This window comes from Filicampus tigris, chromosome 19 (genome assembly GCF_054856515.1).
Source record: "Filicampus tigris isolate MCC_2025a chromosome 19, RoL_Ftig_1.0, whole genome shotgun sequence".
NCBI lineage: Eukaryota > Metazoa > Chordata > Actinopteri > Syngnathiformes > Syngnathidae > Filicampus > Filicampus tigris.
Genome location: NC_141235.1, coordinates 8,647,776 through 8,667,670, shown reverse-complemented (window position 1 = coordinate 8,667,670; position 19,895 = coordinate 8,647,776). Strand labels below are relative to the sequence as shown.

At 42.3% G+C, this 19,895-nt stretch overlaps 1 protein-coding gene across 18 annotated transcripts in view; it reads left to right on the top strand.

Moving 5' to 3' along the window:
* cacna1g (calcium channel, voltage-dependent, T type, alpha 1G subunit) overlaps positions 1-19,895 on the top strand; it is a 127,693-nt gene that overhangs the window by 55,811 nt on the left and 51,987 nt on the right. For all 18 annotated transcript variants that reach the window (XM_086016361.1, XM_086016352.1, XM_086016351.1 and 15 more), the window contains exons 5-10: positions 6,260-6,357; positions 12,073-12,232; positions 12,600-12,894; positions 13,818-13,910; positions 13,999-14,869; positions 15,868-16,265. In XM_086016361.1, coding sequence (XP_085872487.1) covers positions 6,260-6,357; positions 12,073-12,232; positions 12,600-12,894; positions 13,818-13,910; positions 13,999-14,869; positions 15,868-16,265 — 1,915 coding nt within the window. The remainder of the gene's footprint in view (positions 1-6,259; positions 6,358-12,072; positions 12,233-12,599; positions 12,895-13,817; positions 13,911-13,998; positions 14,870-15,867; positions 16,266-19,895) is intronic.

The window sequence follows — 19,895 nt, the reverse complement described above, 5'->3', positions numbered from 1 at the left end:
CGCAATTCCCATTTCTGAGTCTACCCTTTGCCTGGAGTGATTAGATTGTTTGTATAGTAATATGCTTTTTGCAGTGGGGGGGGGGAAGTCCAGCCATTTCACAACTACATTGATGCAAAATGTACTTGTTAATAGTGTGTTTTCATTCGTTTGTTTGCGCATTGATTGGTGTAGTAGGGTCCCAATCGATGTCTGTAATAACCGATTGTTGGAGTGCAGTGTGTCTTCCCGCGGCGCATCAATCTGACTTGGCGCCCGCTCCTCGATTAGACTCCACCTGGGGAGAGAAAGGAGCGCTTGGGTGGGGGTGAAGGGGCTCTGTGGGAGTACTTGGAGGAGAGGGCAATAGATTGGCAGAGGAACGGAATAGAAGCCGAGGCATCAGCTTCATTTTACTCCTTCAATATTTAATCGGGTCTGATGTGTGACGAGGGACACCACCGCAGACGAAAATAGTCGCCCGGGCTGTCTGTTGGTTTTGCTGTCATTTAGACGCCCCCTATTGCCATTAATCTTTCATAAAAAGTAGTTTGAAGTTGGGTATTCTGTAGACTTTCCCTCAGTGTAAACAATACAGTTGAACAATGCTTCATACACTCTAAAAACAGTTGGCTGAGAGATACAATTTTGGGTCAAAAATGGACCAATCCACAACTTGAGTCAATTTCACACAACTTTCTGGGTTGTTTATGTAGAAAACAACCCAAAGAATGAATAGTTTGGTACAAAACAACCCCTAAAATTGGACTGTTTGGTACAAAACAACACAAGAAAGTGGGTCGAATTAACCCAATTAGTGGATCGGTCTATTTTTGACCCAAAATGGTGTTATTCTTCACTCAACTGTTTTTAGAGTGTAACATCGTGGATGATGTATTTGTTTCCCATTGGAAAATAATCATCGACGTGGGCGGGGCTGTGACTGGAAATATAGCAGCGGTTCGGGAAAATTCACATATTTCCCGATGGCCTCCGTTTCGAGCCCTTTGTTAATTAGTGAGTTAACTCGACACAAATGATCCAAAAACGACAACGTCACCACCACTGACCTGACACTGAATCGCTGTCATGTGGTATAATGTACCAGTATAGATGCTGTCATGATGTGTTGGGATTTCAAATGCAAGCTTAGCGCCTCTTAAAAGGCTTGACTGATCGAACACGTCCAGCTCAATTTCCAACCTTTGATGTAGTCGCATTATAGGAAAAAAAAAAATGCGTCGAACCTGATCCTGAGTGTGTTCTTCTTTTTCCCCTCTTGCTACTTTTCACTGATTTATTGATGCTGTATGGATCGGTTCCAGTCTTGTTTGGGGTACGCAGACGCTGAAGGAGACTGAGAAAGTCAATGGAAGGGAGGAGGAGACCACATGGGATGGGCTGAGAACTTACTCGAAGGTTGTTTTTAAACATAATTCGTTTTCGTATCTTTTGACAAAATACGCAGTGCTGCCGGAGCAGCAGGTGCGTCTGCCTTACCGTCTGGATGTCTGAATTCGGATCTCTGTTGGATCCTTTGTGGGGTTTGCATATTGGACGGTTCGTATTTGTGAGCAAGTGATGATGTGGTCCAGAGGAGGGAGTGTAAGGACACAGAAAATAAGGATATGGCATAGATGAACAACGATGACTGTTAAACAAAAGCGTTTTGCTGCCAAACAGCCACCCCCTTCCATCAACTATGTGGGCTGCACAAAGACAGCGTCAGGACAGGACTGCTGCATTTTCTTTCCCTGGCTTCTTCTCCATTAGCAAGATTGTCTTCCAAGTACAAGGAGGTCATCAGATTGGCTGTAGATTATAAGTGAGGGAGTTCACTAATCCACATTACCGGTATAGATATATAAAAAAATAAAAAACAGTTGCGTATTTTCTCCCTTCTAATTTTATGAATCATGAATGTGGCAATTTAATTGAAAAAAAAAAATAGTGAAGATATTTATTTGAAAAATCCACCTCGGAATGAGCTCAAATCAAAATGGATTGTTTCTCATTCTCATAGATGGCATTAAACAGTTACACGCAGTGTAAAAATGGTGCAGCTCTATTGTTATTCGCCCACTTCACGTTACCGTCAACTACCTCTGCCCTCTCCATCCAGGCTCGAGTAGTTAAAAATGAAGCAGTGTCGGTCGGTTGCAAGAAAAGGAGAGTCGTTCACCGTAATGGCGGGTAATTTAAGCAGATAAGCATCGGAGTGGGTTGCTCGTGGAAAGTGTTACTGGTGAGAGGCTTTCAATCAGATTCAGCATGAAAACACTCCATCTGTCTTTTCCTCATGGTTCTTCGGCCCTCCACTTCTGCTAAGTGACTAGACTCACTTATTTTCACATCATCATGCTTTTAGAACCTTCTCATACATTGATCTAGATTATTCTTATACTGTTGACATCATTTGCAGTCAAATGTCCGGTGCTAATGTGATATTAGGCATCGTGAGGAATTTTATTCCTTCTCAGATGTGGAGTCAAAATAGCCTTTTGGATACTGTGGCGAAGACAAATGAAGTGCAGCGAACTTGAATATGCTAACCAACAAAGGCATGGTCAGATGCAGAAGAAGCCGATGCTACACATGAAAAGAAATCATCAGTTATTACATCATGTCTTGAATAAACATTGCGTGATCTTAGTGCGCAGCCACCCTAGCCTCAAAAACATCTTATGTGTTAATCTGGACCAGCCGCACGAAAAGATTAGCTTTTGTTCAATAGATTTCACATGTTATGACTCTGACATAAACAGTGGATTGGGAACTTTTTAGTTTACTTTGTCGATTAGTATCCCCATCAAGAGGTTCAGGGGTCACACACGGTCACGGGTGCGAGGCGGTCTCCGATTGCCAACATCGCATTCATGATTTTGCACAGGTGTGCCTCAATCGTAAAAAGGCACTTAAAGTTGAAATCAACCAAAACATATTTTTTTCAAGAATATGTTCTATGCAAGCCCACTAGTTGAAACAAGGCCTTCGGATAAATATTGCATTTGTGGAATAAGAGTTAATCCACTTGTTTTTAGCCATCTCAGGGGGCGGCCATTTTGTCACTTCTGTCGACTGAAAATGACATCACAACTGCTCAGGGCTCAGGTAACGACCAATCACGGCTCAGCTTTAGAAAACAGGCCAGCTGTGATTGGTCGTTCCCTGAGCCCTGGGTAGTTGTGATGTCACTTTCAGTTCATCAATTAATCAATCAGAATGCCGTGTTCCAACTAGTGGGCCTGCTGGGAACATATTGTTGAAAAAAAGATGTTTAGGTTGATTTTTTTCCCCCCTTTAAAATGTGCAGTTTTACCACACAGATGCTGCAAGTTTTGAGGGAGCTTGCAAGTGTTGCGTTTGTATTTTTGTCCCTGCGGTAACTCGTCCCTGCTGCACAAAACAAATCAGTCTTCTTTGTGGTCAGAATAATGCAAGTATGAATTAACAGTTCTATTGAGATGGACACGATAAAAAGAAACAGACGTCTTTGAGGACAAGCGAGGTGAAGCATGAACTTTTTCTGACTATGTGGGGTCACGTCCAACAAGTGTGTTCCAGCTCTCGTCGCCTTTTGTTTTGGAGGAAATGTACCTTTTCTGTCGACTTGTGAGTTCATTTTACTGCTCCTTTCATGTGTTGTCATCAATGAAGATTAATGAGCTCGCCACAGAAGAGTTCGCGCAAGCCCAAGTCGTGACATTACCTCCACTGACATTCACAGATGAACTTGTACTGTACGTTTGGAATCGCGAGCAGTTCCTTTCTTTCTCAAAGCTTTCAAACACGTCGCTATCTGTTTGTCTCGTCAGACCTTGAAATTAGCTTTGAGGCTTGATTTCGATACCTGTGACTTTCCTGCCATTTTCCCATGGATGCAGTATTCTTAGATCCCTTCATTTTATTTTAATGGCATATTTAAAGAAGAAATGCAATAGAACGGCGAGCAAACTCTAAAACTCTTTCGAAAAGAGTGTTTCATTCTTGCAGTCGGTGTGACTGAAAATCCTTTTCAGCAAGCAACCAGCATGGGTGAGAGGTCAAAAGAAAATGGCATTATCTAGTAAATTAAGCTCAGCAAAATGTTGCTTTTTACTTTGACTGAATCCTGCTTGTATTATGAGTGTGTCGACTGCGGATGGTATGATAAACAATTACTTCTCGGTTACGAATGTGTAACTAGTAGGGCTGTCACGATATCCAAATGTCACAATATGATAATAACCCGATATGAACCTCACGATACGATAATTTGCGCGATATTGTGGGGAGGTTTGCGATATATAAAAATCTCACCATATTGGATAAAAGCTCCCAATATTAAAAAAAAGCTCATATTAAAAAAAATAAAGTAAGAAATCCAAACTTTCAGTTTTTGTCCATAACAGCATTCATATTGTGGCAATTTTAATATTGCGATATCACGATATTGCCAAAATTGTGACATCCCCAGTAACTAGTATAAATGAAACCTCAGATCTGAAGTTGAGTTTCGACATTCAGTTTTATGTTGTGCATGCATTCTGCTTGCCTTCCAGTTCCTTTCATTGCATGATTTATTTGCATCTCATTACTCAGTGCTGAGTTTGTCCTTGCAACGATCTCTCCGCATTTAAAATATGTGCATACGTATCCAATTAGTGTGAATGACAAGATGCAAAACCTTGCCTTTTATCCTCAACGTCAGCTGTGTGTGGAATTGCCTCGTTGGATGAAGTTGGGAATTCTCTGCACGCAAACTCGCTTCACTCAGACTTGCCAGCGCCCGTCATCGCACTCCCTGATATCGGCATGATCAACATGACCGGTGCACAACTTTCTGTCATTTCCATCATTTTTTTAGCACACAACTGGGGAGTTTGAGTGGAGCACGCCAAACATCGTCTGGCTCTCATTACAGTGGTAGCCAGTGTCCTTACTGACTATTTTCGTTGAAAATAAGTAATTCATCATCTAATTCTAAAGTTTGTTCTGCAAAGTAATATTTATGCGTGACCAATTATAGAATCATAAAATATATTTCTCTCAATTCTGTTTGTTTTTGAACATTTGCCTTCAAGGTTGTAGATTTTCGGACATTTGGAAGATGGCGTTTTTGAATTGAAGGTCAATACAGGAGTTTCTAGGCGCACACACACACACACACACACACGTGCGCGCACGCCGCTTGCATGTGTTGCGCATTCATCGACAGACAGACTTGGAGTGTGTGCGAGGAGGGAATTCCTTGGCCCGCGCCGCCCTTCAAAGCTACACATGTGCTCCACATATGCTCCAAAATGCGAAAAGACGCAATGACAAAGTCTGATCAAGACACACACACCAAAAAAAAAAAAAATACATTCCTGGGTGCTCTTCGGCTCTGTCCTTCTAACCTCCGATGGCCTCCAAGGAGCTGCCGCAAAAGACTGTTCGGAGTCTCCGAGCTCCGAGCCAGGCTCATCTCAGGTTGCTTTTTTGTCTGCCGCTGATGCCACGTTTCCCCTCTCTTCTTTCCGCGACCTCGTTGGGAGGCGTTCGCGCATCCCTCTGCTTCTGAAGGTTGATTGTGCAAGCGCGCGCGCGGGGGTTACGCGCGTGTTTATCAGGCCCGCAAACATTGCGTGTGTGCTGCCCTCCACACACAAGCGCAAACACATGCACTGCGGTCGCACTCCATTGAGCTTTGGAATCAAAGCATATTGTTTGCCAGAACACATGCATTGCATTTGTCTCTGAAGGCAAGAATGTAGATATGATTTGCCTCATTAGATGATCAATTACCACTAGCCCAGTGATAGTGAGAGTATTTTGTATATGTGACACACACACAGTACATAGAGGGTAGTGTGCTAATTGCAGCTAATTTATGTGCAGTGATCAATGTATCCCTTTTAAAGAGAGGCTCGCATTTAATCCGAAGTGGCCCAAAGTCCCAATGCCCCTGTGGAGTCATGCAAATAAGTAGAATATATGAAATGTAATTCTTTGAAGGCTCAACACTGTATGCTCTGCAATGGGCTGGTGATTGATCCATGTTGTACTCCGCTTCTCCCCTAAAATGAGCTCCGTTGACTGGGTTGAGGCTCCAGTTCACCCTTGACCCGGATGACCGCAAGCACCGGACTGATGGTTTAAATTTGATTCAAGACGATTGGTGACCCATAAATGGGACGGTTTTCATTGATTTCTAAAGTATGTTGACTAGGTGTGACGAGGTGAGCCAAAATTCCAATGAAATTGTCTTCACGTATTGTATCGTAACGCTCTCTCTCTCAATTTTGTCTTCATGCCGCAGAATGTTGGAGTATTCCCTCAACCTGCAGAACGTCAGTTTTTCAGCAGTGAGGACAGTCCGAGTGTTGAGGCCACTGAGGGCCATCAACAGGGTGCCAAGTAAGTGGTGGTCAAGAACAACAAATTAAGAAAATGACTTCTTATAAATGTTTAAACTGTCGGAAGAGTGGAGTCGAAGTGGAAAAAAAAAAAATTATATATGTATATATATATATATATATATATATATATATATGTATATGTGTGTGTGTTTTTTATTTATTTATTAAAAAAATTTTATGCCAGATTTTGTGTGGAGATGGAGTTTACCTCTCTTAGGTTTCCAGGTTTGGACAGATTTATGCGCAATTTTCCACCTCACTACCTTTTATTAAGAGAGAGAATTCACAGCTGCAGTCACAGACACAAACTATTGCACTTGTTCCAGGTGGTAAAAATGCATAACCCCTCCACTATCCTATTCCTCACGCTTATGCGAAAACATGATTAGCATCCGAAAAGCCTCTAAACATTCGCATTCCTCTGCCCTTCCTGTCAGCAATTCTCATTAAGACTGAAATGAGGACAGATTAAATTTCCAGTACATTAAAGTTCAAATAATCATAAAAATGTGGTACCTAGCCAGAGTTCCACCTATTCCATTTTCCTTTGACTTTTCACATTTTTATTTCACTGAAGGTTATTAATTAGATGAGTGGCTTTTGCCATGTGTGTTTGTGTTTGTGTGTTTGTTTGTTTGTTTTTCCAGTAAACATTCCAAAAGCTCCCCTACATTGTCACCATTTTGTTCATTGCATCCCAATATGCAACATGTGTACAAACACAAACTGCAAACTTGCTCAGTAGGTAACCAACCATTTTTCATCTGATTCACAGGGCCAATGATGTCATTAATGTGTGAATTATTCATTCTATCGCTATTTTGTGGCACACTGAGCCAACTTTAATACTTTAGATGCTGAATGAATTCATTTACGTTGTGTGTTCGTTTCGATTCATTGCACCAACACTGGCAGCTTTTTCACCAAGCACTTGTCTTGCCTTATGAAAACCACTAAAAACGAGAACGGAGGACTTTGCCCTTTGAGAGTTCATCGACAACTACAAAGTTTTACAAAATTCTCAAGTGTGTTTGTATTGCAGCATCATGTCACACTTTTCAATAGAGTGATAGGAAAGAAGCACACATTCACCGGCCCCTTTAGATGCTAGACAAATGTACAATTCCAAATGAATTATTGAATGAACTTTAGTAACTTACTCTTAGATTTGACAATTGGGAATGTGGCCAAGATTTGGGGAGGGAAAATATGACTTTATTTTTTTTTTTTTTCTGACACTTACTGCTGATGTGCACAGTCGATCCGAAACATTTTTATGTTCCGGTAGACTATGCAGTAATTTGGGTTACGTCGTTGCCATAGGAAAGGAACTCCATTGTAAACCGAGAGGACCTCCTATTCTGTTATTTGTTAATATAAGTTGTGTGATATTAGACGAAAATGTTATCCTATAGCAGAGGTGGTTGACTGTAAGCATTTTGACTCATTTTGTAAAATTGGACAGACCAATTGTATTGGATTGAAATGCATTCCATTGTCTCAATGGCAGAGTCAAAACATAGCCCACTCTCCATTCCACATTTTCAAATCGACCAGTGAACAGAAAATGAGTATGTAAGCACTGTTCTGCTTCCCATCCGGTTGGGGAGCAACATTGAAGAGCATCTGTGAGTACCACGATGAAATTATAATGACATATTAATTAATTAGGTAGGAAAGGGTACTATGGGGAGGAGGTTAATGGTGACCTTAGCAGGACTGATTTCTGGTGGCCATCGAAGAGATAATTATGACTCGATGCAAATGCACGTCTTTGTGTGTTATGATCCTGCGCCCAGAATAGACTCATTGTTTAGTCACAATGTTTGCCCTTTGCCCAAAGCCTTATTAATCACACACATGCATATTTTTTCCCCCCAATGCTCAAACTACAAATCACCCGTTTATAACATTTTACTCCATGCCCCAGCAATTTAAGGACTCATCTGTTTGGACTACATGTGTATAATAATTGCTTGGTTAATGCACATGGACTCGCGTCCAGATAATCCCCCGGCGACGGCAACATCCGCCTCCCCGGCTTCCAGTGTGCTCATACCTTCTGCCTATCGCTTTCCCCTCATTGCTGTAATTAAATAGCTTGCAACAACCACCTATTGTAGCCTGCTCGGAGTTCGCCGCAGGGTTTCCACGCGAGACCTATATCGCTGCTTGACTTCAGTTCTCTTGACGTCAGCTGACACGAGGTTCCGCTTTGAACAGACGGAGGGTTTGAGTTTGTATTTGAAGGCGTAACATTTTAGCCGGTGGATCAAAGCAAATACGTTCACAGTGTAATCCTGCTATTTTGAAAGATGCTGAAATGCTGTATATTCCCTGTGCCAAGAATACCCTCCAGAGCCAGTGCTATCTTGAATGTTGTCTCTTTTTCTTCAAAATAAACATTTGAACGAATACCCCAAATATTTGAAACATATTTGAATGTGATGTGACGACAAACGTACGTACGTACGTACATACATATATATGTACGTACGTACGTACATACATATATATGTACGTACGTACGTACATACATGTATATGTACGTACGTACGTACATACATGTATATGTACGTACATACATATGTACGTACATATAGACGTATGTACGTACGTACATATAGACGTATGTACGTACGTACGTACACATGTACTACTTGGCCTCACTATGTCACAGGTGAGGTCGTTTCTTTCACAGCTGACTTTGAGCAAGAGAGGGGGGGCCTCTCCTGGTTGCCAGCCAATCGCAGCAGCAAGATACAGTTGTTGTTTATTGTGTTGTTGTTTTTTGTGATAGTGCAGTTGTATATTATTAAAAATAAAAAACAAGGTCTTCAAGAAGCAACCAGGCTTAATCAGAATATTTAAGATAACTACAAATAATGATAGGTTACTACTGATATAGAGAATGATCACACCTTTATTGATATACTAATATAATTCATTTCTGTAAATGACCACAAACTGGTCTTAATGAGCAAGGATGAATTCTTTTGACACAGTTCTCTACCTGACAGAGCTAAAACATGTCAGAAACATTTCCCCCTCCGAAAACTATCACTCTGATATTGAGTCCTTTGACACTTTATGACCACCATACGTCTTGCTTACTGTACGTTGGACAATTTCGCCCCTGTTTGTAGCATTGTGTAGTGCTCTGTGTCGAAATACACATTTCATGCCTCGGAGACCACGCAGCTGTCCCCGCTAAATTGTGATCAACGGGTATTGGACCACAAGGAAAACAATAATTGCCGATTAATTGGTGAGAAGGAAACATTGCCTCGGAGATGAGGTTAATGGTTACATTAGCACGACTGACTGATGGATTAGTGGCCATCGTGAAGAGATGATTATGACTGGACGCAAACAGAATAGCCTCTCTATATACATATATATAAAGATTTACTGCTGTATAATATTTCATTCAGTCTTTACCGTGCCACAATACACACTTGGTCCCTTTTTTTTTTTCTTTTCTATACTTGACATCTCTGTCAGGAATTGCCGATATCGAGCGAGATATTTGGAGCAGAGACGCAGGTGTACACTTGCACTGGACTCAGAGAGGCCATTTGCTTCACCATACAAAGATTACAAAGCTGACTGGAGCCGAACCTGGTCAGGAGAGTCGACTAAGCAAACCTCATTTTCTTGCTGACAGATGGTTCCCTCGATCACACACAGCCACCTGCCTGCTAGCCACGTTCCAACGCAGCGGCCACCCACAGCGAGGTTGGAGGCACACAGGTGGAGGGGGAAATGATTATGATTGAATATGAAATGTCGATCGGTGTGAATAAGTACGCTAATCCAGTTCGGGTTGACTCTTAATATTGTATTTTTCTTTTGTCAAGGAGGTAAGCATACATACATCAGATATCACTCAGTGCATCTTTTGCTCTGTTGTAATCAGTGTGCCAGGAATTAGGGCCTTGGTTTCTTTCCTCTATTTTCTAAAGCTGTTACACTTCCCCTGAATTCCTCTGGCCCCCACCCACTCCAAACCCAACCGTTCACCTCGCCCACCTTAGGCGAGGCATACCTCACACTTACACACACACTGTACACCGGCATCGTAAGGCATGCAAATATTTGATGTCGTCATCCCTCTGGGTTGAAATAATTCCAAACCGCAATCACTGTGATGAAAATAACATTTTCCAAAAGCACTTAGCTGCTCTGTCCATCTTATGCCCATGGTTAAGATCAATATAAATTGATTTGGGCCTACCACATAACCAACTACAGGGTCACTGAGTGCCCCTCCGTTATGACATTTTAGAAAGCATACCATTATGATCAGAGTTTTCATCAGAATGTACCTGTGTAAAACCTCGACTTAGGACATCTGGAACATTAGATATGAAAATACAGTTGTTCGCAATGTGAATTTATGAATTAAAAACTCTTGATATGATACATATATATATATATGTATATATATATATATATATAATCTGAAAATCCACTTACGTATCGGTGGGAAAAAATAATTCTCATGAGGTCTGATGTGAAAATGGTGATAAATGATGTTTTAGAGGAAGAGGAAACGGTTTTGAATTGTTGTGTTTTCCTGCTTTGTGCACATGGTTTATTTAAGACAAAATTTAGAAAGGATTTTCATGTACTGTATGCCCAGTCACAACACACAACTAAAAGCTTTCTATGGTTACTGTATGCCCATACCAGATTGTCTTTTTTTTTTTTTTTTAGGTGGATTCATATTGTGCTTTTCGAGACCATGCATTTAAGGGAATAGAACAAAATGTATCGAGAATTGGAAACAACACAAAAATGTTACCGTAATGTTACAATTTGAAGAAAATGTATTGAAATTCTTTCTGTACCATCATCACCTACTCAGTGTCCTTTTCTCCATCTCTGCTGCTCCTCAGTGGCTTAAAAAAAAAAAATCACTGATCAGAAAATGATCCTTATTATTAATGTCAGTCACCTGCAGAGAAGCAAGCGGTCTGCAGGCATCCAAACAGTCAGGGTTCTTGAAATGAGACAGAACAGATCAGAGAAAGACAAAATGGAGTGCATGTCAAGCAAGGGAAAAGGGAATTCCAAGGTGGTAAGAGAGGAAAATGTTCCGATAATGTAGGCCTGAGTTGCAATTCAAGCCAAGTGGTCCGACCAAATTTAGCAAAGAGGTGCGTGTGGGCAGCAAGGAAGAGTGTGTGTTGTCAGAAACAAGAGCACACTATATAGAGATGGCAGAGATGCATTGGCAGACTCCAGTCTACAACACTGTGCTGTATTTCAACTCCGTTATGTTAGTACTGGAAATATATTCGATATATCGTATTTCACACATTGCTAGTGACTAGCACTTTACGTACACTTCACATCAGAATCCAGTAGCCAACAAGACACAATGTGCAGTACAATATGAAGTAGGATCTAGACTACAATTAGAAAAGACTGCATCATCGGCATAATCACCGTTATGAGCACGACGACGGCCTCTGGCATTGAAGTTATTATTATTGTTGTGGTGTGAGTTGTTATTCTCGAGCTCATATAAGTGTAGGTATACCAAATCAAGTGTCAAGTCTCAAGTTGGAATGTTCAATAAACAACAGTCATAGCAGTAAATTGTGTTCAAGGGGTTTCACTGAAATAATTGGATCCCCCACATCTATCAGTCCTAAATATAGTACAGCAAAGGAGACCTAACCTTTGTCCTTGTGTCTCCTCTCAGGTATGCGTATCCTGGTTACCCTGCTGCTCGACACGCTGCCCATGCTGGGCAACGTGCTGTTGCTTTGCTTCTTTGTCTTCTTCATATTTGGCATCGTGGGAGTCCAGCTGTGGGCCGGCCTGCTCAGAAATCGCTGCTTTGTGGAGGACAACTTCTCTTTGTAAGTTCTTCAATCCCCCAAAAATGTATACCTTTCATATTAAGGATCATTATTTTATGTTGTATTGCGGTTTCAGTCAGCCCTCTGCTCTGTGTATTTGTCAAGCGCATACGCATGTCCATTTGAAGCTACTTTTGTCCTGATTCATAGCCTCCCGAGTTTCTTTGAAGTTAAATTTCCCATTGCTTTTGCTGGTTCCACTATCCAAGTACAACATTGGCCTGTTTCCAGACATTTTTCCCGTATTAATCATCCAATACTTTTAACTAAGATTAAAATGTGAAAATAAAATATATATGAGGATTTGTTTACCCCGAAGTAGCACATAAACCCCTAATCAATGAAATATCTTCTCGTTTATCCCTAGCCCTCTGTCAGTGGAGCTGGAGAAATACTACCACACTGAAAATGATGATGAGAACCCCTTTATCTGCTCTCAGCCCAGAGAGAACGGCATGAGGGACTGTAGCTCAGTGCCCAAGCTCTACGACGAAGCAGGTCTGCAATGCAATCTGGACATGTACTCGTACAACAGCACCGATAACACCACCTGTGTTAACTGGAACCAGTACTACAGCAACTGCTCTGCTGGTCTGGTTAACCCCTTCAAAGGGGCTATCAACTTTGACAACATCTGCTATGCCTGGATTGCCATTTTCCAGGTAAGGAGCGAAACCATGTTGCCTGGATTTTAGACTGGACTTAATGACGCAAACGAGATGGAAACAAAATGGAGATGAAAGAAAGGCCAATTGTCTCGTAGCAGCTGGCATATCGTTGAAATATGGCTTTACGCGATTAGCAGGACACGACATCCACAGCCTCAATTTTCCACACCATTTGTTCGCTATCTCCGCATCATCTGCAAAGCTTTTGTCTGTTTTCATACATTTCCGTCAAGCTGGGAGTGTCGCGTTGGAGGACAAAAGCCAGATTGGGGATTAGTTCTCCCGCTGGTGGGACTGTTATGCGGGTTTGCCTGTGTGTGGTGAAGCATGCGCGATAAAACTGGGGGATTAGATGTACGCTTGGTTTTAAGAGAGTTGAGTGGTTAGTCACCTCGCAGCAGGAAGGTCCTGCGTTTGAATCTCGGCTTAGGTCATTCGGAGGGCATTTGCTGTGTGGCTTCTCTCTAGGTACTCCAGATTGCTCTCACAATCCAAAGGCATGTATCTTAAGAGAATTTACCCTTTCTGCCATGATAGAAACTGTATGGAGGGATGAATGATAACACTAGTGTATACAGTATAGTGCCATGCAATACCAAAACACAGCAAATGTACGGCAACAACATTTCTCTGCACTGACCCCATCCCTGGGGCAGTAGGCGGCAACCGTGTAGTGTCAAGTCAAATGCAATTATTATGGCAAACCTAACCTGGTCAATGGAAGAAGCCAGGTAATAATTAACTTGACATGGGGATAACGTGTCCAAAGTCAAGTGCTGAAAATGGCTCAATCTATAAGCAAATCATTGCACTTCTTGCTGCGAGGCAACAATCTAACTAGTCCTCCATCACGACACCCTGTAAAAGTTGAAGGACGCATCTCCAACGGGTGTTTTCGGTTGTCCGTTCCTCCTAAGGTGATCACTCTGGAGGGCTGGGTGGATATCATGTATTTCGTGATGGATGCTCACTCTTTCTACAACTTCATCTACTTCATCTTACTAATTATCGTAAGTGCTTCCTCCTGAGGATTTGCAGTTCAGGTTCTTCGACTGTTTGACCATGACTACTTGGGTAACAACTCTTCCCTGTCCTTAGATTGGCTCATTCTTCATGATCAATCTCTGCCTGGTAGTCATTGCCACTCAGTTCTCAGAAACCAAGCAGAGAGAGAGTCAGCTGATGAAGGAGCAGAGGGTACGCTTCATGTCCAACGCCAGCACCTTGGCCTCGCTCTCGGAGCCGGGCTCCTGCTACGATGAGCTGCTCAAGTACCTTGTCCACGTGGTCCGAAAGGGAGTGAAACAGGTGGCCCACATCTGCAGGTTCTTAGCACGCCGTGCAGGACTCAACATTGCCGCCTCTCCGCCTCCAGTGGAACCCCAACAAAGGCCGAGCCAGAGGAGGAGGAGGAAGTCCTCGAGGCAGGGGTCATTGTCTGTTTACCACATGGTCCACCCTCACCCCCACTACCATTACCATCTTGGGAATGGAAGTGTGAGAGCAGGAGGCAACATCAGGTGTCTGGAAGGTCAAGATGTGGATCCATCTTCTCATAACAACAACATCGGGGTATCCTCTGGTGGAAACCTGACTTTAGCCCCGCCACCACACTCAGTCATTTCATCAACCTCTGACACCAATCTAGCGGGATACGGTGATTCACACTCTACTCTTGGTGTACTCCACCGAGAAATACTTTGCTGTACCCCCTCAACCGCAAACCTATGGCAGACTTCAGGCCCATTCTCCTTTACTTCAGCGCCCACGTCTCGGGCAATGAAGAGGAACTCTGTGCCGTTTGCTGCCCCCGGTCCGAAGAATTACCCCACTCTTCAGGCCAGAGCTCTAGCAGAGTCTAGACGAGGGAGTGTGGCAACCAGTACGCTAACAAATATCAGCCTCAACATCCCACCGATGTCCTATGGGAGAAGGCGGCAGAGCCTGGCGGACACCCGCAACTTCTCAGGTAGCAGCAACTCTTTTGACGTAACTTGAACTGCACACTCGAACGGCCAAAGTTGTTTGTGTATCCGAACGCGACCAACTTTCAACTAATTAGTTCAACACTAAACTATTATTTTGGGAATGAACGGCAGCAGGTGGATACGCGATTGCATCTTCTGCGATCTGGCGGTGGAGCGTTTCATTAGCATTAGCATTAGATACCGTAAGTAAACAACGGTGCATCACTTGCAAATAAGTAATTTTCGGTCCGATCAACACCTGTTGATCCCTCATAAAAACAAATCTACTTCTTCTATCTGCATTATTATCCCAAATTATGATAGGTCTTTGGCAAATTTCAATACGCACTTTTGTTTTTCTGTAAACTCATAAACATGCTAAGATCGATCAAACCAGTATCTGTTGCCTTTGCGTTTCGTGCTTTCACTGCTAGAGGAGGTAAAAATAGGACAATGTTATGAAGTGTGAGAATAGCACGGATGATTTATTCAGAGTTTTTGTCAGATGAAGCAAAACAAATGACATACCTCCACTCAAAATGTTCCCTTTTCATGCAATCATCTATTAGAATCAGACATAAATGTGTTGTGATTAAGCCTCACACTAGAATACCCTCCAGAATTCTTTTTCCGCACGAGAGAGAAAAAAACATTCTAATTACAGTCAAATGTTAATGCTTCATGTTGTAGCTGGCAACCGACTTCTCTGCTTCTGGCCAAGCTCTAAAAGGTCCGTGTGCTCAGCAAAAGTCAGGCCAGATCTGCTCAGGTTATACAGACGGTGGAAACGCTGGCTGCCAGCCACGCAGGCTGCAGCCCGGTCTGCGGAGACGAAGCTCACGCATTGCCCGTCACTCCCTCTGACACACACGCAAGCATCCAAAATTGTTGTCCTTCACACTAGATTCCTTTATTTGTTTGGACGTTTTTTATTAAACACTTGATGCGTGCTATTTATCACGATCACAGTCATTTATTCTGCTCTCTCTCTCTCTCTCAGCTGCAGCCCAGTCCTCTTGCCAGCTGTCGGCTCGTGACCTCAGCGCCATGAGCAGCGCCATGGACGTGGCAGGGTTGACCCCGGACCCCGAAAGTTGCCCTTACTGCGCAAAGGCCCTCGCCAATGAGTCGGAGGGTGGCACAGAGACACCAGGAGACTCTGACAGCGAGGGTGTCTACGAGTTTAGCCAGGACGCGCGCCGCAGGGACAGGCGGGACAGTCGGCAGCCCAAGAAAAAACCCTTCCGGCTGGGTAAAACCGCTGGAAAGGTCGTGCACTTCTGGAGGTTGGTGTGTGATACGTTCAGGAAGATCGTCGATAGCAAATACTTTGGGCGTGGGATCATGATAGCCATCCTGATCAACACTCTCAGCATGGGGATCGAGTATCACGAACAGGTGAGTGTCGCAAAGATTTTTTTTTTTGGACTGCGGCTTTTGCCATGCAAATAGCATTTTTGAAATTGCACCTTCCGTAGGAGTCCAATTGGTGCTCCGCAGAGTGAGTAGCCACAGCTGATGTCGTGATTGATGAGTTCAAGTTAAAGATTTGCCGTGTATGTTTGTGTCTCTCTGTGTGATTGTGTAAGCTGCGCTGCTCCCACGAGCCCAACTGGAATTCCTGATGTCTCTCTCTGGACTTGTTTATTTACACCAGCATAATTGCAGCCATGTGAGAGACAAAATCGGGGAAAGAGAGTGTATGATGAGATGAGATGAGATGAGAGAAGGTTGGATTCAACTTATTTGAGGCCAAACATTGACATACTTTAACACTTTCATTCTGTATCCTTTACAAACATATTGCATATGCTTATAGTTGTGTACGCGAAAAGGCCACGGCTATGTCCGGTTGCTAATAGCACGAGTTAGCTTTTGTGTGTAGAAATCCGAGTGCCCAATCGGTTCTCCAAAACCTGATGGAAACACTTCAGATATTTGTTCATGAAGTGTATAATCTGTGTTGAGATTTTGAAGAAGATAAACCATTCTTCCGATTGGTAATCCATGTGTGCATGCAATACGTTTTGCCTCACCTATTCTTCGTTCGTGAACTCGACACGTTGTATGGAAAAGGAAAACTCACCCCATGACCCTAATGAAGACAATCACTGTAGAAATCTATGGCTATGTAATCTACGTCTATCTAGCCAATAGAAACGGCCAGATGCATAAAAAAAGCTGTTTGAAAATGCGATTTAATTGAAGTATTTTTTATTTGTGATGGGGAATTTCAGGAGATTCAAACGTGTTCAGGTTATATGGGGTTACTTTCGGTCTCTGACCCAGTGCTTATAAACATCGCCAGATGGCAACATCCTTAGCACAACCACAGGAGGTTTTATAGCCTTCTCATTTCCACCTCCAGTATTCAGCCTTATTTTTCTACTTTTTTCTTCTGCCCCCACCCCCGTACCTCCCCCTTGTCTGCTGCTTCTCTTTTTGTGTCTCATGTATCCTATAGTTGCCATGCCTCCCGTTATTCCACGTGCTTCTCAGTTACTTTCACCCCACTCTCTCTCTCTCTCAAGTGCTTTTTTTTTGTTGTTGTTGTTTTTGTTGGGTCTCCAGACACACAGCTTAAAACTTTACCCGTAGGCAGATCATTGATTGTTAGCTCACTGACATCCAATAGAAGGAGGGATCTCCAAACCTCAGTTTGTCTATGTAATTATGTCCACATGAAGGGGAAAAAATATTGGTTTTGTTTTCCATAAGTATCATCCAGCCAAGTTGACCATTATGTTTTTTTCTTAAGTGAGCTCTCCAACTACAGCTTGGTGGAGAGAAGAAATGCTTTGCACCATGATTAATGCCTTAAAGCAACAGTACGTATATGCTCGTCATCCATCCTCACTTGCCGTACTGTGATTGTGCCGGGGACGGTCCGAACGAGTTATTCGATAACCCGTCGCCGCCTAATGTTCAGAAATCGCGATCAATCATCCCCCGCATTTATGTAGATGTCTCTTATCCACTCATCAACCTCTGAAAATATCACAACGGTTGGCGTAATATTACCGATTTATGTCGCTTATGTCGCTTGATCGGGAAAATGCTCCATCCATAAAATACAAAATACGGGTGTGATCGTTGTGATCATTTTAAAGGTTGATGTAGGCATAAGTAGAGATTTACTGTGCTTTTTTTACGCTTATGTTGAGTTTTAAACTGTCCAATGCTACTGTGCTCTCGTCACTTAAATATACTGTATGTACACATTTTACAGACAAGTTGTCGATAAAACTGGCCATCAAACAAACAAAATCACACCATTGTTTCTTAGAAGGAATAATGAATTCACCTCTTTCCCCCCCAGCCTGTTTGTCACCCTACTTATGGGTGTTTATTCCCCTTTTAGATGTCATCCTTAAAAACGTCATGTCCAGTTAGAAAACCCAAATGTGTTTTGGACTGTCTGAAGACACTGGATCGTCACAAATCCTTAGCTACTGTCTTTACATCCAATACAAATGCCAATTCGCATGCATAGCCACTCATAAACACACTTTCATCCATCGTGATGAAATCTAAAGCAAATCCCCCGAAGAGGAATTGATCATGAAATTTAGCAACTTCGTAACGCACTCGCAAAGTGAGTTAGGACTGAGTGGATTTGGCTTCAAGCACAAACTCTCTATTGGATCGATCAATGTTTGTCGGCATGGATTACGTATAATGTGGCGCTTAATCAGGATTTGCGCAGGTTAGGAACCAGATGGGCGTGTCAAACAGAAAAGGATTGTCAATGTACTAGAGGCGGTCTATCCCTGTTATCAGCGCACGTGCTTTTAATGTATCGGTCTTCTCACATGTGAACTGAACAAAATATTTACAAGACAAGAAATGCTATTTTAAGTGAGGGTTTACTGTCTTAACAGTTCATGCATCAGCAAGGAAAGTGAATGTTCACAACTCCTAACCAGAATCTATTTGCATGTCTTTTAAAATAAACGACAAGTGTGAAATTGTTTATGATTATATGAGGTGTTATTATGTACTAAAGTGGCTATAAGAGAAATTACATGCATGTAGTTAATCCTCCTATATCATGCTGGGTTGGGGATTGAATGGAAAGCCCGTGTGTTGCAATTGCAGGGAAGTCGTTGTGCATGCAAAGTTCTTGGAGCACAACATTTCATTTCTACTTGCGTAACGGTTCAAATACTTATAGCAAAATCCAGCTGTTTGTATCCGTCTCACGGGGCGGCCATTTTGCCACTTGCTGTCGATTTGAAAATGACATCACAAGCGCTTAAAGTGGAAATCAAGCCAAACATATTTTTTTGTCAAGAATGTGTTCCCAGCAGGCCCGCTATTTGAAACACGGCATTCTTATTAATAGTGCGTTTGTGCAATATGAGTTAAGCAGCAAAATCCACCCCTTTTTAGCCATCTCAGGTGGCGGCCATTTTGTATTTTGTCATTCCTGTTGACTGAAAATGACATAACTACCCAGGGCTCAGGGAACGACCAATCACCTGAGATCTGCGTAGTTGTGATGTCTTTTTCAGTCGACAGAAGTGACAAAATGGCCGCCCCCAGAGATGGCTAAAAACAAGTGGATTAAATCTTATTCCACAAACGTAATATTTATCAGAATGCCTTGTTTCAACTAGTGGGCTTGCATAGAACATATTCTTGAAAAAAATATGTTTGGGTTGATTTCCACTTTAAGGGCTCAGCTTGCTCTCTGTTGTCGCACTGATTCGGAGTGGACTGACGCTTTTCCAAGTTTCTTATGCCCAAATGGATTCATGAAGCAAACACATTTCTGAAACATAACATCTGATGTCAAACACACTATAAAATGAACTGATAGATGTTGTCTAGTTGCTGTAAAAAAAAAAAATAATAATTAACTCATTCACTGCCATTTTTGAATGTACTTGTCTTTTCACAGTGCAGCCATTCAATCCAGGGAACTTACTAATATTTTTTTCCAAATGTAAGGGTAAAAGAGGGTCTGAAAATGCCTGGCAGTGAATCAATTACAAAAAAAAAAAAAAAAAGAACCATAAATAAATG